This window comes from Trachypithecus francoisi, unplaced genomic scaffold (genome assembly GCF_009764315.1).
Source record: "Trachypithecus francoisi isolate TF-2019V2 unplaced genomic scaffold, Tfra_2.0 Lachesis_group6, whole genome shotgun sequence".
NCBI lineage: Eukaryota > Metazoa > Chordata > Mammalia > Primates > Cercopithecidae > Trachypithecus > Trachypithecus francoisi.
Genome location: NW_022681471.1, coordinates 84,914,110 through 84,941,386, shown reverse-complemented (window position 1 = coordinate 84,941,386; position 27,277 = coordinate 84,914,110). Strand labels below are relative to the sequence as shown.

Sequence of the window (27,277 nt, the reverse complement as noted above, 5' to 3'; positions counted from 1 at the left end):
TGATCCGACAATCATTCACAAGTCTCTTGGCTGTATCAGGGCGAGCACTGGGCCGTATGGGGCCCACTAGACTATGAGTTCAGGAAGGCAAGGCCCAGGCCTTTGTTATTCCTTACTGTATCCTACACTCATGATAGAGTGCCAGTCACATGGAGAGCTCCATTTATTAAACATTAGGCACCATGTCCTGTGCGTGCCTTTTCGTGGATTATGTCATCAGAACCTCACAGCTCTGATGTAGAAGGTGTTATTATCATCCACAGTTTACACATGGGGAAACTGAGACTCCAAACAATGAACAACTTGCCCAACATCACACAGAGGAGCTAGGAGTGAGTGAAGCTCCAGTTCAAACCAATGGTGAGAGTATATCATGAACCAAGGATTGGGATGAATCCTTTCCATGCACTGAAGATATAAAAAGCCAAATTCCAATCTGCCTGCTTCCAAGGACTACATGTTTGACTACCATGCCATACTGCTTCAACTGAAGGTTTGCTGACAGACTAATGGAAGACTGCGGTCTCTAGGTTAAGTGTGTCCTGACTCCTTGTCCTCTGGAGCTCCCTCCTTCTAGTAGAGGAGGCAGACCTACCTAGCTTAGAGAGACTGGGAAAGCTCAGAAAAACTGGGGAAACGGCAGAAATAAAGCCCTGTGGGAAAAACGGCCTGGGAAAATCAGAGAAAGCTTCCTGGCGGAGGAGGTAATTTAAAGAGGCCAGAAGTAGATTTACATAGAAGTCAATGAAGCTTAAGCTTCAGGGCCCCTCCTTGCACAGGTCTCTTCCAAGGCCCTGTTTAAAGAACAGTGAACAATCACAGTACTGGAGATTTGTCATTCTACAAAAAAATGAAAATGCCCTGAAATCTTATAACTCATACATGAAAGAAACTAGACAAAGGTTTTCCCAAATTTGATAGCAGCCCTAAACATGTATAAAATATTATCATAATATGAAACTTTGCTAAACTGTCAATAGTAAAAAACAAATTTCTATCAACCATGCTAATAAGAAAGACTAATTTTTTCTTTTTTTTTTTTGAGACTGGGTCTTGCTCTGTCACCCAGGCTGCAGTACAGTGGCACAATCATGGCTCACTGCAGCCTCAACCTCCTGGGCTCAAGGGATCCTCTTGCCTCAGCCTCCTAAGTAGCTGGAATTATAGGCAGGCACCACCATGCCTGGCTAATTTTTTAATTTTTTGTAGAGACGAGTCTCACTATGTTGCCCAGGTTGGTCTCCAACTCCTGGGCTCAGCCATTCTCCCGCCTCAGCCTCCCAAAGTACTGGGATTACAGGCATTAGCCATCGCGCCTGGCCCTCTATTATCTCTATGGCAAATGACCTTACTTCATGCATCAGTGACAAAATAGAAGCCATCAAACATGGAGAATTTTTTACAGGGCCTTTATCTTCCCTCCACTCAATCTGTAAAGTTACCTGTATTTGCGTTTGTCTTTTTCTCATTCCTTCCTGTTACAATTAAGGGTCCAGGAACCCTCTGAGGCTCGGTACCAACCTTTCATTTCCCTTTCTCTCTCTCTCTCTCTCCCTCTCTCTCTCTCTCTCTCTACTGGATCATTCCCAGAAGCAAACATAGTCCAGCATCTCTCATCTTAAAAAAAAAACATTATTTGACCCTCTTCCTATGATCATGCTATCTCCCTAGGATCTATTTCCCTTCACAGCCATGTTTCTCAAGGGAACTGCATACACACGTAACCCCACTTCACTGGGGTGGGAGGAAGTGTTCCCTCTAACCTCAGTGAGGATCCTATAACAATCTACACTCCTCCAGCCCTCTAGGCAATTAGTCGTGTTTTTTAAAATTAATTAATTATTAATATATTTTTTTCATGATATACATTATAAATTTTATAATATACGTATCTGTACAATTTGAATAAACAATTTTAAAAATCTGTGTCCCTATCACCTAGCTTCAATAAGAGATCATTTACTAATGACAAAACTCCTTGTATGACTCTCCCCAGTCACATCTCCTTCACCTCTGTGACAGGTAACTGCTGTCCTGAATTTTTCATTTTTCACTCCTTGCTTTTCTTGTTTTGTAATATATGACTGCATCCACATACTGTTTAATTCTGCATGGTTTTCAGCTTTATATAAACATATTCTTCTGTGACTTTTTAAAATCAGTATTAGGTCTCCTGAGTCTCATCCATGTGGATACGTGTAGCTACAGTTCATTCATTTTTTAAATTTCCTTATAGTATTCTGTTGTGTAAATGAATGGGCTGGGCGTGGTGGCTCACGCCTATAATCCCAGCACTTTGAGAGGCAGAGGCGGGTGGATCACCTGAGGTCAGGAGTTGGAGACCAGCCTGACCAACATGTTGAAACCCCGTCTCTACTAAAAATACAAAAAGTTAGCCAGGCATGGTGGCAGATGCCTGTAATCCATCTACTCGGGAGGCTGAGGCAGAGAAATGCTTGAACCCAGGAGGCGGAGGTAGCAGTGAGCCAGATCGCGCCCTGCACTCCAGCCTGGGCAGCAAGAGTGAAACTCCATCTCAAAAAAGAAAAAAAGTATGAGTGTATTTATCCTATACTCTTGTTTCCAGTTTCTTGCTGTTACAAACAGACTCGTAAACATTCTTGTACATGACTCCCAATACACATACATTTGCAAGGGTTGCTTTAAGGAGCAGTTCTCAAACTTTTTGGTCTCAGGACCCCTTTATATTCTTAAAAAGCATTGCAGACCCCAAAGAGCTTTGATTTATGTGATTTATATCAATTGATATTTGCTGTATTCGAAATTAAAGCTGAAAAAGTTTAAATACATTAAAATAACAATAAACCAATTATATTAACACAGTATATTTTTATGAAAAATGACTATTTTTCAACACAAAAAGAATTTAGTGAGGAGTGGCATGTTTACATTTTTGTAAATCTCTTTATGGCTTAATAGAAGACAGCTGGATTCTCATATCTGCCTCTGCATTCAATCTGTTGTGATATCACATGTCATGTAGCCTCTGGAAAACTCCACTCTACATTCTTGAGAGAATGAGAGTGAAAAATCAAGTAACATCTTACTATATTATGGTTTTGGTTCTCCCCACTACCCTCCTCCACAGAATCCCCAGATCACACTGTGAGAACTGCTGCTCTGGGGTATAAACTTAGAATTGCCAGGTCACAGAGTATGTGCATCATTCAGCTTTACTAGAAAATGCCCAAGTTTTTCTAGAATGGTTGTATCAATTTACTCTCCCACCAATGGTATCCATTCACTCTTCATCCATTCTGGTGTTCACCCCCACTCTTCCAAAACCACTATTACCAAGGTCATGAATGATATCAATGTTGCCATAGCCAATGGACCCTTTTAAATCCTCATCTTCTCAGCACTCTTGGAACATCCTTGACACACTCCTGGTTATGTCCCTGCCTCTTTTTGTTGTTGTTGTTTTTAAGATTTTTTTTGAGACGGAGTCTCGCTCTGTCATCCAGGCTGGACTGCAGTGGTGCCATCTCGGCTCACTGCAAGCTCCGCCTCCTGCATTCATGCCATTCTCCTGCCTCAGCCTCCTGAGTAGCTGGGACTACAGGCACCCACCACCATGCCCAGCTAATTTTTTGTATTTTTAGTTGAGACAGGGTTTCACCGTGTTAGCCAGGATGGTCTTGATCTCCTGACCTCGTGACCCGCCTGCCTCGGCCTCCCAAAGTGCTAGGATTACAGGCGTGAGCCATGGCTCCCAGAGCTCTTTACTTCTTTTTCAGTCTCTGCCAACTCCTGCTCCTTCACTCAACCTGTAAAGTTGAAGTTCCTCAAAGCTCAGTCATGGATCCTCTTCCTTTCTCAGTCTTTACTGTTTCAGGGTGATTTTTTCTACTGTTGGTTTTAACGCCATCTTTATGCTGAAACTCTCACTTATATCTGAAACAGACTTCTCCCCTGGGATGTATATACCCTATCTAATTGACTTCTCCACTTGGATATCTCAAGGGCATGTCCAGTTTAGCATATCCAAAACTGAACTCTTGATCTTCCCCTGAAAATCTGTTCCTCTTTCTGTCTTCTTCATCTCAATGAGTGACTGGCCTACCATTACCAGATCCCTTGGAGTCATCCTTGATTCTCCCTTCCCCCTCCCTCTCCCAAGCCTTCACACCAAGCCTTCTCAATTCTAAATCTCTCTCAAATCGGTCTGCCTCTCTCCATTTGCACTGCCACCTCCTTAGTCAGCTCACCATCATCTCTGGCTGCAGTAGGTTCTAATCTTGTCCACCTGCAATTCAATCTAGAGCAACCAAAGTCATCTTCGTAAAATGTTAAATATACCCTGTGAACCTCAAGCTTAAAACCTTTCAATGTGTATTTCAGCATTTTGGGGATGTGAGGTATCTGCAAAACAGATACTATTTCCTCCGGATCCAGTTCACATATGATACAAACTGAAGCGTTTCATGAAACATACTTATCCTTCCTACATGATCCTGTGATACACTCTTTTTATTAATTAATTAATTAATTTTGTGTGTGTGTGTGTATGTGAGACGGAGTCTCTTTGTTGCCCAGGCTGGAGTGCAGTAGCGCAATCTCGCCTCACTGCAACCTCCATCTCCTGGGTTCAAGCCGTTCTCCTGCCTCAGCCACCCTAGTAGCTGGGATTACAGGCACGCTCCACCTCACCCAGCTGATTTTTGTGTTTTTAGTAGACGGGATTTCACCATATTGGTCAGGCTGGCCTCAGACTCCTGACCTCAGGTGATCCACCCACCTCGACCTCCCAAAGTACTGGGATTACAGGCGTGAGCCACCACGCCCAGCCCATTCTTATATTTTCTATTCTTAAATTGATTTCAGTACCTTCTCCAGTTTGACCCACATTTGAAAGCACTGCTTCAATACCTTTTCATTGCTTGTAGAATAAAACCCATTATTCTTAACATGGCCTAAAAAGCACTGCATAATCTAGCTCCTGCCTACCTTTTGGCTCATATCACCCTCTTGCCTTCCAAACACTGTGCTTTAGCCATATTAGCCTTCTGTGGCTCCTAAATAGGCCATTTATCTTCCCCCCCAGGGCCTTCCCATTTGCTGTATCTTTTGCCTGGAGCACTTTTGTCTCTATTCCTCATCTGCCAACTCCCACTCCTTCAGGGGTCAGCTTAGATAGCAGCCCTCGCCTGACCCCTCAGGCTAAATCACTCCCCCTGCACACACTTACCCGTTATTCTCTTTCCTATCACCCTGTTCTGTCCTTTATAGCCTTATCACAATTTGTAATTATATGTGTTTATGTGTTGTAATTATGTGTTTATTTCACATCCTCTCCAGTACCAGCCAGTGAACTCTGAGGACAGTTTTTTCACCATTGTCTTGTTCATGTCTGTCTTATTCACTGCTGCATAGCTAGTGCATCACATGGTGCCTGGCCCATAGTTTGTGTTCAAAAGATATTCATTGAATGAGCTGAGATCTGAAGAACAAATGAAGTGGAATTGCGGAGATGTGGAGAAAGTTTCACTCAGGGAGAACAGCATATGCAAAAACTTGGAGGCTTGAGAGACTAAGGAATAGTTTAAGAATTTCAGCATGGAAAGGCTGGCAGGGGCACAGATCATGAAGGGTCCAGCTTAACCTTTCCTGTTAAGGAAGGTGGGTTTCTTTTGAGCCAGTAGAGACCCTCAATGAAGCGTCTTAAACATGGGAGTGATATAATTTGATTTAACTTTTATTTAATTAATTTATTTATATTTATTATTATTTTTTTTTGAGACACGTCTTGCTCTGTCGCCCAGGCTGGAGTGCAGTGGCACGATCTTGGCTCACTACAACCACCACCTCCCGGGTTCAAGCAATTCTCTGCCTCAGCCTCCCGAGTAGCTGGGATTATAGGCATCCGCCCCCACGCCCGGCTAATTTTTGTATTTTTAGTAGAAGTAGGGTTTCGCCATCTTGGCCAGGCTGATCTCGAACTCCTGACCTAAAGTGATCCGCCCGCCTTGGCCTCCCAAAGTGCTGGGATTACAGGCGTGAGCCACTGCACCTGGCCTTATTTATGTTTTCAAAAGATATACACTGCCTATAGTGTACAGAATAGAATCCAGAGAACAAGACTGAAATAGGGAGGCTGTGACAGTATTGCAAGTTAGAAATGGTTCTGGTCTAAACCAGGGTAGTGGCAGCAGAAATGTAGAGATTACATAACTAGATTTGGTAGGAGGTCAAAATGATGGGACTTGGTGACTGAATGGGGGATGGAGGAGAGAAAAGAATTAAGGGTGTAACCCAGGTTTCTGCTTTGACTGGTGTCATTCACTAAGGTAAGACACAAAGAAGGACAAACAGGTTGGAAGGAGGATGCCTTGAGTTGGGAAGAAACAGAGGTTTTAGGTGTCTCTGGTATATTCAGGTAGAGCTGCCTAATAACGAGTTGAATGCATGGGTCAGGAGAAATATCTGGTTTTGAGGTATCAATCTGGGAGTCATCAGCAAAGATATGATCATTGAAGCCATGGGAGCAAATGAGATAAAGAAAAGAGCGGCCTGTAATCCGAGGCTGCTGTTTCCTCAAGTGGATCACTTGAGGTCAGTAGTTGGAGACCTGCCTGGCCAACATGGCGAAACCCCGTCTCTACTAAAAATACAAAAGTTATTCGGGCGTGGTGGCTCGTGCCTGTAATGCCAGCTACTTGGGAGGCTGAGGCAGGAGAATAGCTTGAACCCGGGAGGCGGAAGTTGCAGTGAGCCTAGATTGCGCCACTGCACTCCAGCCTGGGCGACAGAGCAAGACTCTGTCTCAGAAAGAAAGAAAGAAAGAAAAAAAGCATATATAGAGAGAGGATGAGAGAGCTCAGGCCAAAGCCCTAAAGAGCACCAGCATAGGCCGGGCGCGGTGGCTCAAGCCTGTAATCCCAGCACTTTGGAGGCCGAGGGCGGATCACAAGGTCAGGAGATCGAGACCATCCTGGCTAATACGGTGAAACCCCGTCTCTACTAAAGAATACAAAAAACTAGCCGGGCGACGAGGGGGCGCCTGTAGTCCCAGCTATTGGGAGGCGGAGGCGGGAGAATGGCGTGAACCTGGGAGGCGGAGCTTGCAGTGAGCTGAGATCCGGCCACCGCACTCCAGCCTGGGCGACAGAGCCAGACTCCGTCTCAAAAAAATAAAATAAAATAAAAAGAGCACCAGCATAAAGCGTTGGACAAAGAGGAGCCTGGAAAGTAAAAAAGGAATTACTAAGGAAGCAGAAGAAAAACAAGGAAAGTGCAGTGTCATGGAAGTGGTTTGAGGAGGAAGGAGTGGTCAACAGTGCCAAATGCTATCAAGAAACCAAATAGGATAACCTCTGAAAAGATTCTGTGGGGGCTGGGCGCGGTGACTCACGCCTATAATAGGGCGGGCGAATCACAAAGTTAGGAGTTCGAGACAAGCCTGGCCAATATGGTGAAACCTCATCTCTACTAAAAATACAAAAAATTAGCTGGGCGGAGTGGCGGGCGCCTGTAATCCCAGCAACTCGGGAGGCTGAGGCAGGAGAATCGCTTGAACCTAGGAGGCGGAGATTGTAGTGAGCTGAGATCGTGCCACTGCATTCCAGCCTGGGCAACAGAGTGAGACTCTGTCTCAAAAAAAAAAGAAAAGAAAAGAAAAAGAAAAGAAAAGATTCTATGGGATTTAGTGAGATGCTTCATGGCAGACCCTGATGAGAGACAGCAGTTTCAAGCAAGTAGTGGAGGCAGATTGGAGTGGGCTGAAAGATAAGTGGGAGGTGGGAAAATGAAGACAGTTGGGTGTAGGCAACTCTTTTGAGAAGTTTGTGGAAGAGAAGAGAAGGAGGTGGTTGGAGAGGGAGAATTCTTGGTAATTGTTTATTTGTTTTTAGATGGAAGAGGCCTGAGTATGTTTAGATGCTGTTGGGAAGGAGCAAGGACAAATTCCTAGGCTTCGTAGCAAAAAGTCAAGAGCTTCCTCTACGGTGGCTTCTGTTTACTCTCTGCAGTAAGTCAGATTATTTGCTGGGGGTTACGGGGCAGATGGAGAAGTTGGGAGTTTGAGGGAAAGGAGAAGGTTTGAAATGGCCACTGTGGAGAACGGGAGGGAGAGCTGACTAGTAGGGTTGTGGGTCAAAACTGAGGGCCTGGTAGAAGCTGGGAACCATGGGTTTATAGTGGCACAAATCTGTGAAGTTGAATAGTTTTCTCCAGCAATGTTTAGCTGCCTGGGCGCAGGCACGAAAAAGGCGGACAGTTGGACTGATTCAAGATTGGGATGTTGCCAGACGGATGCGACAAATCAGGGAACTGAGGGTATTTAAGAAAGTGACTAAGGGACCATGATATCTGGTCTGAGCAGAGTGAAGGAGAATCAGAGACAGGTCCTCTATGAGCTCAGCCCTAGGAACACTCGGGAACATGCGGAAAGGCTTTTGGAAAAGAGAGTGAAAGGCAAGCAGAGGGGGGAAGACCTGAGATGGGATGGAAGGGCAGATACGGGGGAAGGGGGTTGAGCCCGGAGACTGCCTGTGGGGGAAAGCAGGCTGAGGGGAAATTTTTTAAGGGGCAGGAAGGCCTTGAGAGCGGTAGCAGCGAGAAGTGAGGCAGACCCGAGCGAGGGGGCGTGGTCAGGCGCAAATCCCGGGCGAGGGGGCGGGGCCCCGGTAACTGGGTCCCAGCGCCGCTGTGGCTGCGGCTGCCTCTGCTAGGCTCACGCCTCCCCACCCCCTTTCCCAGGGCTCCTTCCCGCCCGCCGCCGCCGAGCCCCAGGCTGAAGCTGGGGAGGACACTGGAGCCCGGCCCAGGCCGTTCTCCTGCCCCAGGGGCTGGAGCATCGTCTGGGACGACTGGCTGAAGGCGAGCCCCGCAGCCTAAGCGCGGCGCACACGCGCGCCCCCGGACACCGCCGTTCTCTTCCCTCCCCTCTTCTCCCCTCCCCTCTCCTCCGCCCCCGGCCTCGGCTGCGGCGGGAGGAAGAACGCTTTCCAACCAGCCAGGAGAGCCCAGATCTATTCCCATACGGGGAGAAAGAAGAGACCCCGCACTTGGATCCGACCGACTTCTCGGCCGGGGCCACGGAAGTGGCTCGCAGTCCACGAGAGAGTCCCCGCCGAGCGTAGCCCTTCAACCCTCGCCCAACCGCAGCCGCATAGACAGCGCTCCCCAGCGGGCCCCCGGCCCCGTCGAGCCCACTCCCCGCGCGGGGCGGGGGCCGGGGCCGGCGATGCCTGGCACGGCAGCGGCGGTGGCCGCGGTTGCTCCTGCTACTGCCACCGCTGCCACGGCTGCTGGCCCGGGCCCGGGCTGGGGGCTTGAGTCTCCGCAGTGGGGCTGAGCCCGCAGCCCCGCCCCCCGATCCTGAGGCCGCTGCTCTGCCGGGCGCCGGGCCTCCTCCGCCCGCGCCTCCGCCCCAGGAGCTGGAGCCAAGCGGGGAGCTCGGGCCCCGCGCCCAGGCCCGGACCATGCATGGCCACCGAGCCCCGGGGGGCGCCGGGCCTTCGGATCCCGAACACCCGGCCGCGAACCCGCCGGGCGCCGCTCCGCCGGCCTGTGCCGACTCGGACCCCGGAGCCTCGGAACCCGGACTGCTGGCGCTCAGGGGCTCAGGTTCGGCTCTTGGCGGCCCACTGGATCCCCAGTTTGTCGGACCCTCGGACACCAGCCTGGGCGCTGCTCCAGGCCACCGGGTCTTGCCCTGCGGTCCCAGTCCACAGCACCACCGGGCCCTGCGCTTCTCTTACCACCTGGAGGGCTCGCAGCCTCGGCCTGGTGAGTGAGTGACCGAGAGAGCATGGGAGCCTGGGCCACGGGCCTGGTACTGGGAGCGGGTTCTTGTTCTCGAGTCCTCTAAGCCCCACCTCGGGACAGGCTCCCTTACCTCGGGACAGGCTCCCTTACCTCGGCCCTTTGGGTTCCCTCAACCCCCTCCCCCTCCCCACGTCCTTGGCCTTGTGTCCAGTCCTTTCAACCTCTGTCCCCATCTCCTCTCTCTGTCCCTTGTGCCCCGCAACCACTCCAACACCCTTCTTGTCTGTCCGCTGAGGCTAATGGGAGAGGGAGCACTCGCGAGAAAAAGAGGGAGGATTGCAAGGCAGCAACGGATATTTGGTTGGGGAAACCAGGGTTTAGTTTGGAGAACAGAAGAAAAAAAAGGAGTCTTCCATTTGCCAAGCGCCTACGTTGTAGCAGGCACTGGACTGGGTGCTTTACATAGATTTTCATTTCAGCTTCAGGAACCCTCATGAAGTAGATACTATTAGTCCCATTTTGTAGGGAAGGAAACTGAAGCTCAGAGAAGTTAAGCTACTTGCCCAAGGTCACACAGCTAGTAGGGAGCCAAGATTTGAACCAGATCTATTTGTGTCCAAAGTCTGTGGTCTTTCTGCTTCCCCAAACTGAGGCTGGAGACCATGAAAGTAATGCCAAGCCTTCTGCTTATGTGATTTTCTCCTGTACTATTCAGCAGCCCTGGAGTATGAGCAGAAAAAAAAAAAAAGAAGGATGGTGGATTGATCCAAGGTTGGGATTTTGCCAGGTGTGTGGGGCGGGAGAGCAAGGGAAGGAAGGAGTAGACGGTGCTGATGAGAGAGAAAGGTGGAAGAGGTGGGGCTTGGGAGTCAGGCTAGAGGAGAAGGCTGGAGGGGCTGAGGTAGGGAGACAGCAGAAAAGCCAACAGAGGCAGAAGCCAGTTGTAGCAGGAGCTGGAGAGCTGCAGGGCCACGAGGTTGGTTGTGGTGTGAAATCAGGATGGTTTCTCGGGTTCGAAAAGGTGGAGCAGCTCTAGGTCAGGCTGAGGCCACAGACCACTGCCTTTGTGCTACACAGGCCTAAGTGTCTGAGGAGCCCAGCAGGACCTTCCCCATATGGGGACATTCTCATATGGGCCTGAGCCCAGGAGCCACAGAAGAGCACAGCACATCTGCCCTGCCTTCCACTGGGACTGAAGGAGTTGTTAAGCCTTTGGGGGCTCCCGGGTTCACACCGCAGGTTCCACAGATCTCTGGGACCATGGCCTTGCACCAGGTAGTAGTAGTGAAGTATAAAGCATGGGTAGGATGTACCTTTTGCTGCCGTCATGACCTTGGGCTAGTCATGGAACCTCTGGGAGATTTTAGGGGACTCCTTCCGTGTGGGCTGAAGATAACCAACTGGCAACAGGCCCTTAACGCCCTGGCCTGCATGTTACTTCTGCTGGCTTTCCAAACTCCCCTTGACACTGTGTAAAGTCAGTGCCTTTTTTCAGATGCCAAAACAGGCCACAAGCACTCCCACCCCAGGACTTTGCATTGGCTTTTCCTTCTGGCTGGAAGCTCTTCCCCTAGCCCTCTCTACCTGGCTTGCTCGTCGTCTTGCATGTCTCAGGTCAAATGTCACCTCTTCCAAGAGACCATCCCTGACCACTTTAGGTAGGGCCACTTGTGAGCCTCCATCAGAGACTGTGAGTGTGCTTCCATCCTTGCGCTTAGTACAATCTGAAATTATCTTATTGTATGTGGTACTCGTTTATTGCCTGTCTTCCTTCACTAGAATGTGAGCTCCATGGGGGCAAGGCGACTATATCTCTTTTGCTCACTGTTGTATCCCCAGCAACTAGCACAGTGCCTAACACACAGTAGTTGCTCAATAAATCCTCATTAAATAAATGCCTAAACAGATACTAAAGAAGCGCATAGTAGGCCCCGCAGTAACTACTGTCTAAAAGAAGGACACCAGGCCAGGCGCGGTGGCTCACGCCTGTAATCCCAGCACTTTGGAAGGCAAGGCAGGTGGATCACGAGGTCAGGAGTTCAAGATCATCTGGCTGACACAGTGAAACCCCTCTCTACTAAAAATACAAAAAAATTAGCCGGGCGTGGTGGTGGACGCCTGTAGTCCCAGCTACTCGGGAGACTGAGGCAGGAGAATGGCGTGAACCCGGAGGTGGAGCTTGCAGTGAGCCAAAATCGTGCCACTGCACTCCAGCTGGGAGACAGAGCAAGAGACCGTCAAAAAAAAAAAAAAAAAAAAGGACACCAAATTCCTGCCCTCTGGATACTCTTGATCTGAAAGTCAGTAGCTGGGCAATGTCTAGACCCCTAGTCTCTGGCCTCTGTAATCAATACATGGTGATGATTCTGAGTATGCCTTCCCAATCCACCAATTCATTCAAATCACAAATCATAATACCCTTCCTAAACCACTCTCCTCCTCCCAAAAAGGCAACACAGAGTTCCCAGGATCCTTTTCCCCAACAAAGTCCCTGCCTCTGTAATTGCGTAGTGGGTGTGTTTTTTTTTTTTTTTTTTTAAATTCAAGATGGGGATGCGAATAAGACAAGGTCAGGGAAGGACCTGGCCTCCTATTCTAACTTATTCACTTTGTGACCCTGGATGAGTGACTTCCCTTCTCTGGACCTCAGTTTCTTCATCTAGAGAATGCAATGAGGAGTCTATGAGTTAATGGTTATAAAGCCTGCAGCATGGTATAAATCCTCAGCAACCAGGAGTTTAAAAAAAATAAATTAGTTAAAAAATAAGAGAAAAACCTTCTGAAGAAGAGGCGGAGGAATTACTCAGGCCCTGACTAGGTGGGCGCCGGGCCATGTGATTCACTGCAGCATGGGTTGTGAGAGGCCTGCCTCCCCCACTGCCCAGCTGGCCCAGGGGTAGGCACAGTGACTTGACTTCTCTCTCCACGGGACTTGCCTATAATTGGCTCTAAGAGGGCAGGGTTAGTGTTTGTAGGGTGTGTGTGTAGAGAGAGAGAGAGAGAGAGAGAGAGAGTTTCCTGAACTTCAATTAAAGGTTGAAAACATTCTGGTCACATGTTAAGATTTCCGTGTGCCTACTGACTTCCTCCCTAACACTGCTGAGACTTTATTGAATCACCATCTTCAGGGCTCAGTGGCTCATCCTGGGGTGGGGGGAGGCTTTTAAAAATAATAATTGTATCTTATCCATGTGAACAGCTTTGAATTGCTTCAAAGTGCTTTCTCTTTTAGTGATCCTGTCTGCTTCTTGGTGGGGAAAGGGACAGTTGTTATTATGTCCATTTTCCAGGTTGATTAAACCGAAGGGTCACTGGGAAAACCCGGTGAAATGCCAGAGAGGGGTTTGAGAGAGTCAGAAAGTGGTTTGCTTGCAGGGGTTTGCAGAGATGACAGCTCTATTCCTCAGGGTTGAGGCCTAGAATGTCCTTCCAGATGCGGGGATTGTGGAGATACTGGTGTCTGACCCTAGCTAAGTCAAAGGAGTTGTACCTGATGTTAGAGCCGTTTTGTGGGTAATGGGGGAACTGAGCCAGTTGAGGGGGGCAAGAGGAGGGGCTGACTCTCATTTGGATCCTGAGGCATCTTCAGAGTCTCAAGAGTAAAAATTGGAGTTAGAAAAGACCCTAGATACTGTCTCATTCTGGGTTTCCCGAACTGAGTGAGCATCAGAATCTCTTGTTGACCTTAAAAAGAAATGTGATTCCACACTCCACCTCAGCGCTCCAGAATCTTGGGGTTGACAACCAAGGAATCTATTTTCAAAGGCTCCTTAGGTGATTGTGATGCACAGCCTAGAGTGGGAACCACTAGTTAAGTCCGTTTTCCAGAGGGGCAGTGGAGGCTCAGAGAGGTAGTGATTTTTTTTAGCCATGGTCCTACAGTGAGTCAGCATCATTAGGGCCAGGAGAATACATCGGCCTACCCCTCTAAGGCCCTTTCCCCAGGGACCCATGTGGGCTTCTGTTAACTCACTCCTAACCCAAACGGAGGCACGGGATTAAATACAAAGGGAGAGTCAACCTCTCACCTCATATGCACAAACACTGGCTGCCTCAGTTTACCCCTTATTCTCAGCTCTTGTGAATGGCTGCCTTTTGGCAGTTCAATTGGAAGGCAGTTGCCATTCTGGGACTCTAGGCAGAGGAAACCCTGGCATCATCAGTGCCCAGTGCAGGGTCTGGCCCTAAGGAAGGGCTCTAGAGGGGTGTCAAGAAAGGGTTGTAGAGCTAGAGAAGAACATGGAGGACAATTCAGGTAAGAGATTCAGTGGGAGCAAAGGCAGCGAGACATGGGGCACTGGGGAATAGGGCTAGTATTGGGAGGAGTGGAGTGACAAGGCTGAGAAGGAACTTTCTTCTGAGGACGAAGAGAAACCATCAAAGGGTTTATTAATGGGAATGATGTGCTCAGATGGGGGTGTTTGGAAGCTCTCCCTAGCTGCATGGGGAGAATGGATGGAAGGGGTGCAAGAGTGGAAGCAGGGAGACAGGCAGGTGAGTGTTGCAGTCTTCCCAGAGAGAGGTGATAGTAGCTTGGGTTAGAGTGATGGCAGGTAAGGAGGGTAAGATCTGAGAGATATTTAGATGCTAGCATGGACAGGCCTTGGTAGTAGCTTGGATGTAGAGGCTGAGACAAAAGGCAAAGTCCAGATTGCTCCATGTTGTTTTCTGAAACCAACTGCAGTGACCTGGTGGATGTTGGTGGGGCCATCTATATACAAGAGAGGGAGGAGGTTTGAGGGAAGATAGTAAATTGTGTTTGAGACAAGTTGAATTCGAAACGCCTGCGGGTACATGCAGGTGAAGATGGCCAGCAGGCATTTGTGGGTTTGGTTCATTTTTGTTTTTTACTACCCAGGATGATCACTTTTAATATTGTGGTCTGTTCTCTGCTAGATCTTTTTCTACATATTGATGTGTATTTTACATAGTTGAAATCATACTATATGTTCAATTTTATATCATGCTTTTTTCATTTAATGTATTTTTCCAACATCATTAAAAACTCTTCATGAACTTTTTTTGAACATTTTAATGACTGCATAATAATATGCCATTGTATGAATTTACCATAATCTTTTTTTAAACTTTTATTTTAGGTTCAGGGGTACATGTGCAAGTTTGTTATATGGGTAAACTGCATGTCAGGGGGATTTGGTATACAGATTATTTCATCACCCAGGTAATAAGCATAGTACCTGATAGGTAGTTTTTCAGTCCTTACCCTCCTCCTTCCCTCCACCCTCAAATAGGCCCCGGTGTCTGCTTTTTGTTTCTTTGTGTCCATATGTACTCAATGTTTAGCTCCCATTTATAAGTGAGAACATGCGGTGTTTGGTTTTCTGTTCCTGCCTTAGTTTGCTAAGGATAATGGCCTCTAGCTGCATCTATGTTCCTACAAAGGACATGATCTCATTCTTTTTTATGGCTGCATAGTATTCCATGGTGTATACATAACACATTTTCTTTATCCAGTCCACTATTGATGGGCATTTGGGTTAATTTCATGTTTTTGCTATTGTGAATAGCACTGTGATGAACATACATATGCATGTGTCTTTATGGTAGAACGATTTATACTCCTTTGAGTATATACCCAATAGTGAGATTACTGAGTTGAATGGTAATTCTGCTTGAGTTATTTGAGAAATCACCAAACTGCTTTCCATAATGACTGAACTAATTTACATTCCCACCAGCAGTGTATAAGCATTTACTTTTCTCTGCAACCTGGCGTGTTATTTTTTGACTTTTTAGTAATAGCCATTCCGACTGGTGTGAAATGGTATCTCATTGTAGTTTTAATTTGCATTTCTCTAATGATTAGTGATGTGAGCATTTTTCTTTTTTTTTTTCTCTGTCACCCAGGCTGGAGTGCAGTGGCTCTGTCTCAGCTCACTTCAACCTCTGCCTCCCAGGTTGAAGCAATTCTCCCACCTCAGCCTCCCAAGTAGCGAGATTACAGGTGCTTGGCACCACACCCAGCTAATTTTTGTATTTTTAGTAGAGACGGGGTTTCGCCATGTTGGCCAGGCTGGTCCCGAACTCCTGACCTCAGGTGATCCAACCGCCTCGGCCTCCCAAAGTGCTAGGATTACAGGCGAGCCACCACGCCCGGCCGATGTTGAACATTTTTTTCATATGCTTATTGGCCACATGTATGTGTTCTTTTGAAAAGTATCTGTTCATGTCCTTTGCCCACTTTTTAACGGGGTTGTTTGTTTATTGCTTGTTGATTTAAGTTCCTTACGGATTCTGGATATTGGACCTTTGTCAGATGCATAGTTTGCAAATATTTTCTCCCATTTCTGTAGGTTGTTTACTCTGTTGATAGTTTCTTTTGCTGTGCAGAAGCTCTTTCATTTAATCAGGTCCCATTTGTCAATTTTTGTTTTTGTTGCAATTGCTTTTAGTGCTTCATTATGAAATATTTGCCAGGTCCTATGTCCAAAATGGTATTTCCTAGGTTGTCTTCCAGGGTTTTTATAGTTTTAGGTTTTACATTTAAGTCTTTAATCCATCTTGAGTTGATTTTAGTATATGGTGTAAGGAAGGGATCCAGTTTCAGTCTTCTGCATGTGGCTAGCCAGTTATCCTAGCACCATTTATTGACTAGGGAGTCCTTTCCCCATTGCTGCTTTTGTCAATTCTGTCAAAGGTTAGATGGTTGTAGGTGTGTGGCCTTATTTCTGGGCTCTCTATTCTGTTCCGTTGGTCTGTGTATCTGTTTTTGTCCAGTACCATGCTGTTTTGGTTACTGTAGCCCTGTAAATATAAAGTCGGTAGTGTGATGCCTCTGGTTTTGTTTTTTGTTGTTGTTGTTGTTTTGTTGTTGCTGTTGAGACAGAGTCTCGCTCTGTCGCCCAGGCTGGAGTGCAGTGGCGCGATCTCAGCTCACTACAAGCTCCGCCTCCCGGGTTCACGCCATTCTCCTGCCTCAGCCTCCCGAGTAGCTGGGACTACAGGTGCCCACCACCACGCCCAGCTAATTTTTGTATTTTTAGTTGAGACAGGGTTTCACCGTGTTAGCCAGGATGGTCTCAACCTCCTGACCTCGTGATCCCCCCGGCGTGGCCCCCAAAGTGCTGGGATTACAGGCGTGAGCCACAGCGCCCAGCCCTTTTTTTTTTTTTCTTTTTTTTTGAGACTGAGTCTCACTCCGTAACCCAGGCTGAAGTGCAGTGGCGTGATCTCAGCTCACTGCAACCTCCTCCTCCCGGGTCCCAGTTCAAGCAATTCTCCTGCCTCAGCCTCCCAAGTAGCTGGGATTACAGGCACACACCACCACGCCCAGCTAATTTTTGTATTTTTAGTAGAGATGGGATTTCGCCACGTTGGCCAGGCTGGTCTTGAACTCCTGACCTCGTGATCTGCCTGCCTCGGCCTCCCAAAGTGCTGGGGATTACAGGTGTGAGCCACCGTGGGTTTTTTGTTTTGTTTTGTTTTGTTTTTGTTTTTAGATGGAGTGTCACTCTGTCGCCTAGGCTGGAGTGCAGTGGCATGATCTCAGCTCACTGCAACCTCTGCCTCCGGGACTCAAGTGATTCTCCTGCCTCAGCCTCCTGAGTAGCTGGGATTACAGGTGCCCACCACCATGCCTGGCTAATTTTTGTATTTTTAGTAGAGATATGGTCTCTCCATGTTGGCCAGACTGGTCTCGAACTCCTGACCTCAGGTGATCCGCCCACCTCGGCCACCCAAAGTGCTGGGATTACAAGCTTGAGCCACCATGCCTAACTGGCTTTGTTCTCTTTATTTCGGATTGCCTTGGCTATTTGGACACTTTTGTTTCTATATTAATTTTTAAATAGTTTTTTAAAATTCTGTGAAGAATGTCATTGGTAGTTTGATAGGAATAGCATTGAATCTGTAAATTGCTTTGGGCAGTATGGCCATTTGAGCAATATTGATTTTTCCAGTCCATGAGCATGGAATGTTTTCCCATTTGTTTGTGTCATCTCGCAAGCAGACATTTGGATGTAAGATTGGAAAGCTCAGGAAAGAGGCCTGGGCCAGTGATGTTTGGGAGTTTTCACCACCAACGCATACCATGTATAGATCTGGGAGCCAGTCCCATCCTTGAAGACAGACAGTAAGGTTGGCAGGGTGACACTCAGATGAATTATTCAGTACCTGCTGGAACTTTGCCATAGGAATGCCTTTTTTCGGGGGAAAGCAGTTTTTAAAGTATATTTTCATGAAGCTGAGACCCAGCCGTTTTTAAAGCATATTTGAGGACTGGGCACGGTGGCTCACACCTGTAATCTCAGCTACTCGGGAGGCTGAGGCACGAGAATCACCTGACCCCGGGAGGCAGAGGTTGCAGTGAGCCGAGATCACACCACTGCACTCCAGCCTGGGTGACAGAGCAAGACTGTGTTTTTTTTTGTTGTTGTTTTCTTTGTTTTGTTTTGTGTGTGTGTTTTGAGACAAAGTCTTGCTCTCTCGCTCAGGCTGGAGTGTAGTGGCAGTCTCGTCTCACTGCAACCTCCACCTCCCGGGTCCCCGTTCAAGCAATTCTCCTGCGTCAGCCTCCCCAGTAGCTGGGATTACAGGCACAAGCCACCACGCCCAGCTAATTTTTGTATTTTTAGTAGAGACAGAGTTTCACCATGTTGGCCAGGCTGGTCTTGAACTCCTGACCTTGTGATCCCCCACCCTGGCCTCCCAAAGTGCTGGGGATACAGCATGAGCCACTGTGCCCGGCCAAGACTGTGTCTAAAAAACAAAATCGACCGGGCACGGGGGCTCACGCCAGTAATCCTAGCACTTTGGGAGGCCGAGGCGGGTGGATCACTTGAGGCCAGGAGTTTGAAACCAGCGTGGCCAACATGGCATAATGTTTTCTCTACTAAAAATACAGAAATCAGCCAGGCGTGGTGTAGTCTCAGCTAGCTACTCAGGAGGCTGAGGCAGGAGAATCACTTTAACCTGGGATGCGGAGGTTGCCGTGAGCCGAGATCGTGCCACTGCACTCCAGCCTGGCGACAGAGCGAGACTCCGTCTCAAAGAAAAAAAAAATCATCCAGGTATGGTGGCACACGCCTGTAATCCCAGCTACTCAGGAGCTGAGGCAGGAGAATTGCTTGAACCCAGGAGGCAGAGGTTTGCTGTGTTCGAGATTGTGCCACCGAACTCCAGCCTGGGTGACAGAGCGAGACTCTGTCTCACAAAAAATAAAATAAAATAAAGCATATTTGCCAGGCACGATGGCTCACACCTGTAATCCCAGCACTTTGGGAGGCCGAGGTGGGTGGATCATGAGGTCAAGAGATTGAGACCATCCTGGCAACATGGTGAAACCCTGTCTCTACTAAAAATACAAAAATTAGCTGGGCGTGGTGGCGCACACCTGTAGTCCCAGCTACTCAGGAGACTGAGGCAGGAGAATTGCTTGAACCTGGGAGGCGGAGGTTGCAGTGAGCCGAGATCTTGCCACTGCACGCCAGCCTGGCGACAGAGCGAGACTCCGTCTCAAAAAAAAAAAGCATATTTGAGGCCAGGCATGATGCCTCACACCTGTAATCCCAGCACTTTTGGAGGCCAATGGGGGAGGATTGCTTGAGGGCAGGAGTTCATGACCAGCCTGAGCTACATAGTGAGACCCCATCTCTACAAAAAATATTTTTAAATTAGCAGGGCATGGTGGTGTATGCCTGTAGTCACAGCTACACGAGAGGCTGAGGTGGAAGGATCACTTGCGCCCAGGAGTTCGAGGCTGCAGTGGAGTATGACTGTGCCACTGCACTCCAGACTGGGTGACAAAGTGAGACTCTGTCTCAAAAAATAATTAATAAATAAGCATATTTGCATGAAGCTGAGACCCATTTCATGTACCCAGGGTAGCTGGCTATTGCAAAGTATTGAGGGAGGAGTACTTCTGAAAAGCAAATCAAATATTGGTAAAGTAAATTTATGTGGTTTCCCTCGGTGTTCTGTCTGTTGCGGGCATCCTGAGAGGGCAGTGAGGGGGTTTGCTTATGGAAAGAAGAGAGGGCTTGGGACAGGAGGAGGTAGTGGGGTCTGCTGGGGAGTTTTGGAGAGCAGTAGTTTGAGATTCCAAGGGAGAGTCTGGGGAAATAACCAGATCTGGTTCCTAGTCCACTAGGGCCTTCCAAACGAACACAACAAAATGTAAAGACTCTGGGTAGCTGGGAAAAGGACTTCTCCAGACAAGACTAAAAGAATAGAAGCTTCCAAATTGCAGATGGTTGGCAGTCCGCTCTTGGCCGTTTCAGGCCCCTCTGTCCCTGGGGGAGGGCCAGGTGGGGCTGCCTGCTTCCTCAAGGGAGAGTGGAGTGGCAGCTAACAATGCCCCAGACAAACCCAAGCCATGGCCTTCTGGGGTCCAGTTAGCTAAATGCCTTAGGCAGATGTGGAGCTGGCCAGACGCTGGCTGGGTGGGGCTAGGACCTGTCTGGAATGAGGGCAGGAAATGCAGTCTGCCATTGGCTAGCACCACAGAGTTCAGTTCCCTCATCTGGAGAGAGCAAACATCTTTGGAGCAATGAGTCCAGCCTCTCTGGGCCCTGGTGCCCAGTTCCTTGGACCTAGAAGGTGTGACACCTCCAAACAGTGTCTGAAAACACACACAGCTCGGGGGACAAGGCTGCCGGCAGTAGCCGAGGGAGCCTCAGCACTCCTGGCTCTGCTATTGGTTCACTGTTCCTCCAGGCCTCCCTTCCCCTCTCAGGGTCTTAGTTTCCCTATTTGTAATATCCCAGACCTGGTCATTGTGGCACCAGTAAATAATACTTGGTGAGCAAACAGGGGACAGGGGAAGGGAAAGTGAACGAGGGGAGCAAGGGGGGCATTTCTTTACTTAACATGTACCTGTTGAGTGCCTACTATGTGCTAGGCCCTGTGCTAGGTGCCAGGTAGGCAACAAGACAGTCACTATCCCTGTCCTCGTGGAGCTGATATCTAGCAGGAAAGACACAGTACAAGCAATTCCAAGTGCAGATGCTGCAAGAACACATGAGGATGGGGGGAGTGGGCGGACAGGGCAAAGAAGATATTTGAGTTGAGACCTGAAGGATAAATAGGAGTCCAGAGGTAGGAGAAGCAGACTACTATTTCGGGTCATTGGACACATGTGCCAAAGTCCTAGGCGGAAGAGAGCACTTTCGAGGAACAGACAAATGGCCATTGTGGCTGGAGCGTGGGGCGTGGGGTGGGGAAACGTTCCTGAGCTAGGCCTTCCTTGTCCCTGTGCTCAGGAGTCTCACCCCCGAAGGCAAAGGGCGCCCTTCACAAGGCTGAAGGGATTGCAGGGGACTGTGTTTTCCAAAAGCTGGCAGTGGTGTAGAGAATGCCTTGTAGAGGCCCGGAAGTTGGGAGGGAAACCAGTTAGGAGGCTGGATGGGGAATGAAGCATAGGGATTCTAGAGCAACTGAGGACAGTGCAGCTAAAGGACTTGGGGCCTGGCTGGACATGTGGGTTGAGGGAGAGGGAGAAGCCTAGGACTTGGGCAGCTGGGCGGATGGAGTTGTCCTTCCTGCGATGGGGAAGGCAGGAGGAGAAGCAGACCGGGGCTGGGGTAGGAGTGTCGTTCACGATGTGCTGAGGCTGAGGAGCCTGAAGACAGGACATCTAGTTGACAGCACCCAGTTGGCATCAGACATGCCTATCTGGGTCCAGAGTAAGGACAGGTGGGTGAGGGGCACAATATGTAGCTGAGACTAAGAGGGAAGAGCCCTCCTTGGCGCTTCCCCATGGCCCCTGCAGGGAAAGGGTTAAATCGCGGAGGGAAGACGCCTGTGGAAAGCGGGAAAGGCGGGACTGGCAGGGCTGGCCTCTGGGAGCTGCAGCTGGCATAGAAGCCCTTCCGCCTGCCCGCCGGGGCCTGCTAGGCCTGGGCCGCCACTGCCCACACCACCGCCTTTGCCTTCGCCTTTGCCTTCCCTGCTCCCCCTCCAGCTCCTTCCCTGCTCCCCTAGGCCGGGGGCCCCCCTACCTAATGCATTCCAGGTGTAGACACCGCGCGGGTGTGGGAGGGGCAGGGAAGGCTGGGGTTGCTTCACCGCATCTCTTAGGGAGCATCTCCCAGGCCGCTGACTGCTTCTCTGTCTGGGAATTCCCTCAGGGATCTCTGTTTGGGCCTCCCTGTCTCTGGCAGGGGCGGGCAGCAGAGAGAGCCCCCCACACCTAGGTCTGCCACTTTGTAAAGTGTCATGTGACCTTGGGCAACTCACCTCACCCTCTGAGCCTCGGTTTTCTCAACTGGAAAATGGGGTTGTCATTCCCACCTTCTAGGGTTGTTGTAAGGATTCAATGCCACAGATCTATCCCACAGCCCTTGGCATGGCACATTGTCACCATGTTCAACAGATGGCCCTGGCCTGCCCTTTTTGTCCCTGCCCCTCTGCCTGGGCCTGTATCCCTCGCTGACTGCCATGCCCTGTGTGGACCTTTCTGTCTTTTGTCTCTCTTCTGACTTGTCCCTTTTGTCCATCTCCCTCTATGTCCATCTCTGGGTCTCTGTGGTTTTCCTGTCCTCTCCCTCCTTGTGTTTGTCCCAGTGTCTTTCTCTTATCATCTGTCTTTTCCCCTCGTTATCCGTCTGTGTCTCCAACTCTCAGATTTGGTCAGGCCTCTGGTGAATGGGGAGATGGGTGGGTGTTGGGGTCCCTGGGGTTGAGGCAAGGGTCAGAGGGACCATCCCCCTAGCGGCTTTGCCTCACGGGAAGGGGAATCTCAGCCAGCGTGGCAGCCCCAGCATCGGGTAATTACTGCTCCCAGTGCTCCCAGCTGCAGCTCCACTCCCTTCCCTTCCTGTCCTCTGAAGTCCCCAGCTCCTCCCGGGGCGAGGGCCGGTGGGGAGGAGTGGGGGGTGGAGCTACCGCCCCCTATCCTTCTCTGGCCTCTAGTCTAGAGAAGCAGGGAGGAGGTGGCTGGGCCCTCACAGTAATCAAGCAACTGGAAGAGGGATGGGCTGCTTGTGCTCTCATGTGGCTGCTTGGTTTCTGTGTGTGTGTGCGTGCGCGCGCGCGTGCATGTGCCTGGCCTTCTTTGTCCCCGTGGATCTATTTTGTGTGTGTGTCTTAATGTTCTTGTTTCTGTATGGCCATCTGTGTGTTTGTATATAGATCCATGTGTGTCTCTGGGTCTGTATGTGTTACGTGCTCCTCTGTGCCTGGTTATATGTCACCTTGGCACTAAGCATGTGGGAGTTTCTAGATGTTTCTGCATGTGGGTCTCCTTAGATCTTGTGGATGTGTCTGTCTGTTTCTATACCTGTGTCTGTTCCCGTACCTGCGCCTGTCTCTGCATGCCCCCATAGGTGTATGGTGGTGGTTGTGGTGTAGGGAAGGGGGTGTCTGCTTGCTTTTATCTTTTGGCCTTTCCTAATCCTTCTTCCTGCTGTGGAGACTTCTTGCAAAGCCAGGACATTACGTGCTCCAAATATATGCTTCACTCCTACCTCCCCACCCAGTATCCACACTTTTGCCCACTCTTCTTCCCTTGTCTGCAGAACCATTCTCAGTCCATCTATACCTAAAAAAACACATCCCAGCCTGGATGGCGCAACTAAAAACCACCTCCTTTAGGAAGTCTTCTCTTCTCCCCGCTCCAAATGTGATTTCTTTCCCAACTCAGCAGTCACTGAAGATGTGCTCTGTGACTCTGGACACAGACACACTTGGGATCTGGTCCCAGCTCAACCACTTTTAGCTGTCCTCAGGCAAATTATTTTGCCTCTCTGTGCGTCAGTTTCCTCATCTGTAAAATGGGTAATAGCTCACCGGATCATTAGGAGGGTGCCATACGAGAGCATCAACACAACACCTGGCCCAGAGTAGGTGTTCAGCAGTTGAATCCTCATATCTTATATCCTCTACTAAAAAGTGAACAGCTTGAGTTCCAGAGATTTCTGCATGTTCTTACAATCTCCTGCTCTCTCTTCTTTAGGCATCCTGCACAGGGCAGAAGGTAAACCGGGTCAGACAGAACAAAAGGCAGATTCCAATTCAGGGAACTTCTGACAAGTAATGCATGGGCCAGCTCCCTGAGCCAGCTCAGACACAGAGGAGACTGGGCCCTTCCAGGGAGTGGGAGATGGGACCTGCAAGGCTTCTACTCAAGGGCAAGAGCATGGGAGATAGGGCAAGGCATAAACAGCAGGGGTAGAATGAGCCTTCAGGATCATCTAACTCAGACAGTGCAATGTGATGGCCCACAAGTTAAATTTGACTCACAAGTTTCATTTGGCCTGCCCACAGTTTTTAAAATTAAGGGATTTCACATGAAAAACCTGGATTTCCCGGCCGGCCACAGTGGCTCATGCCTGTAATCCCAGCACTTTGGGAGGCCGAGGTAGGTGAATCACCTGAGATCAGGAGTTCAAGACCAGCCTAGCCAACATGGTGAAACCCCATCTCTACTAAAAATACAAAAATCAGGCAGATGTAGTGGCGTGCACCTGTAATCCCAACTACTCAGGAGGCTGAGGCTGGAGAATCACTTGAACCCAGGAGACAGAGGTAGCACTGAGCCGAGATCGCGCCACTGTACTCCAACCTGGGTGACAGAGTGAGACTCTGTCAAAAAAAAAAAAAAGAAGAAGAAGAAGAAGAAAAATCTGGATTTCTGAATTCCCTTGAAATATTGGAAGACCTGACAATACAGGGCCGCACTACTGCAAGGTGACACCTGCGTGGAGGGGAGAAGCTGCTGTTTCTACTTCAGGTTAGGCATGTGCTTTCCATTTTAACCCAGTCCCCACCATTCCCTATGGCCTTAGACTGTCCCACTCTGCAGAAAGTTTCTCACTTTATACTAGGGTCTGCACTTTACAGAAACATCCTTCTCTTTAAAGAAGGGGCCTCACTTTACAAAAAGGAGTTCCCCTATTTAACAGTCTTCTGTTTTGTCATGGTCCTTAAGAGTTCTTCGGCCGGGCACGGTGGCTCAAGCCTGTAATCCCAGCACTTTGGGAGGCCGAGACGGGCGGATCACGAGGTCAGGAGATCGAGACCATCCTGGCTAACATGGTGAAACCCCGTCTCTACTAAAAATACAAAAAACTAGCCGGGCGAGGTGGCGGGCGCCTGTAGTCCCAGCTACTCGGAGGCTGAGGCAGGAGAATGGCTTGAACCCAGGAGGCGGAGCTTGCAGTGAGCGGAGATTGCGCCACTGCACTCCAGTCTGGGCGACAGAGCGAGACTCTGCCTCAAAAAAAAAAAGAGTTCTTCGGTTACAAACAGGCCATCCATTTTACAAAAGAGCCTTTAGAGAACTCTCCTCACTTTACAGAATGTCCCTCCACTTTGAAGAAGGCTCCTCTTTTTTGGAAAAACTTCCTCCCTTTACAGAAGGGCCTTCTGTTTATTAAAGAGACCTCCATTTCACAGAAACTGTCTCCATTTTGAAGGATAGAATGCTCTTTAGGAAACTCGAAAGAGTTAGGAAGCTCCTGACTTGCCAGAATGGCCCCCACTTCTTGAAAGTGTCTTCCCACTATAGAAAGTGCCTCCATTTTTCTGCAGAGTCCTTATGTTCAGAAGAACAATGGACTTCAGAGAAGGAACCCCTGAGCTACCTACAGGGTTCCTGTAAACAGCTCCTTCTGCACATTTCACACTTGACCGAGCTTTGTGTTTGAACTTTCAGAGACAACATCTGCTAGGTCAGGCAAGGCTGGGTGCAGTCTGGCCTTGAAGGTGGAGTGGGGCAGCTGGCCTGCAGCTCACATTCAAGGGGCAGTTGGGAAGAGGTGGGGCAGTTATGGCTGTTTTTCTTTTTTTTTTTTTTTTTTTTTTTGTCAAGCGGAGAGATGCCCCTTCGCCCCACAGAATTGGCTTCCCAAAAAGCATTTTCCTTTCTGCTGTCTCCACTCCCTCTGTTCCCTTTCCCCACCCCACCCCCAGGAATTCCAGCTGTCCCTGGAGCCTACCTCTCAGCCTGGAAAGGAAGAGACTTGAGGGCTGTAGGGAGAAGTTTGCCTGGGCTGTCAGGAGGCCTGTGTGCTAGGGGCCAGCTTCTGCTTACCCTAGGATCTCGTCGCCGATTGTTCACAACAAGCAGAACACATTTCTCCCCATTTTAGCATCTCTGCAGAGCTATCCTTCATAGCTCTGGGCCCCAAATGGGGAAATTGGGGCCAGAGCTTTGAAACCACTTGCCCCAGGACACCAGGGAGTTAATGACCAGGGTCCAGTCAGGGGCCCTAATAGCTGTCTTGAGAGTAAGCCAAGGCTACAGTAGCTGGGAGAAGCGAGAGGGATTGCTACTAGCTGAGGAGGGGGAAAGTTGGCAGCTGAAATTCCCAGGAAGGGATGAGGGAGATGCAGGGTCCAGTTCCAGTGGGAATGGGCAAAAGGAGCCCTTGTCCTCAAACTTAGCTAGATGCTGGACTTTATCTGCCAGTAAACCCAGAAGCATGTGCTCAGGACACCTGCCACGCAGGGGCATGCAGCAACCAGAAACAATTTTTGGAAGGATTTTCCTATTTCAACAACAATAAGTTGTCATGGGAAAATTCAAACCTCAGCTACACTTCTTGACACTTATTTTATAATTTTTTTTCTGGTTTGTATTTTGAATTGAATTTGAATGGGGAGGACAGGGCACCATCGTCTTCATTGCCCTACCACCTCTCATAGGAATCCTGCCCTGATCTGCAGAGCTGTCCTGGTGAGCGGAGCTGGGTTCTGTGTCTATCTCTGGCTGAGTTTGCTTGTGTTTCTCAGTGTATCCACAGTTTTACGTTGGGTTGCAGCCGACAGCCCGTGGGCTTATGTATCTATGTGTGTAGTTTTGTGGCTTTGTGATGTGTGATTCTGTTGGTTTTCAAGTTTAACCCATATCGCTCTGTGTGTGTGTGTGGCGGGGTGGGTCACTGTGCTCTTTCCCTTCATTGTCCCATAGGCTCCCCCAAACCAAGGAACTGCTATTATAGTCCTTTTTTTCCAGATAAAGAAACTGAGGCTCAGGTAGATGGGGAGACTTGCCCAGGGCCACACAGCTAGTAAAAGGTAGTGTTGGAATCTAAACTGAGGTCTGTGCAAGTCCTAAGCCAGCTGTTCCTAATACAAGTGCTGCAGCAGTTCAATCCATGCAGTCCAGTCAGTGATCATGAGGACACCACCCTTGTTGGGAATAGTCAAGTATCATGGCTTTTTAAATTAGTGACTTAAAAAATAAAAAGACCAGATTCAAGGCCATCCCTGAAATAACGGCACTGTCGTGAGCATTCAGATGCCCATTGCAGAAAAAATTGGGTAGAGTCCCTAGCCTGCTTGAGGCTTAAGTGGACAAGAGTCCGGGGAAACTCTGGCTACTAGGTGCTGTCTTGAAGGCCTGGCTCTGCCACATTCATTTGGAAGCTTTCCCTGACTAGGGTTGCCAGAATTCGCCTTCAAAAACTATTTAATACAATTAGATTTGAATTTCAGATATACAATAAGTCATTTTTTTTTTTTTTAGACAGGGTGTCACTCTATCACCCAGGCTGGAGTGCAGTGGCATGATCTCGGCTCACTGCAGCCTCCGCCTCCCGGGTTCAAGCCATTCTCCTGCCTCAGCCTCCCAAGTAGGTGGGATTAC

General features: G+C 49.0%; 1 protein-coding gene across 1 annotated transcript in view; it reads left to right on the top strand.

Moving 5' to 3' along the window:
- The first annotated feature begins 8,650 nt into the window (after nucleotides 1-8,650).
- Nucleotides 8,651-27,277, top strand: part of FGD1 (FYVE, RhoGEF and PH domain containing 1) — a 51,629-nt gene continuing 33,002 nt past the window's right edge. The window contains 3 exon segments of the mRNA XM_033201393.1: nucleotides 8,651-9,750; nucleotides 22,252-22,316; nucleotides 22,400-22,545. Coding sequence (XP_033057284.1) covers nucleotides 9,444-9,750; nucleotides 22,252-22,316; nucleotides 22,400-22,545 — 518 coding nt within the window. The 5' untranslated portion in view covers nucleotides 8,651-9,443.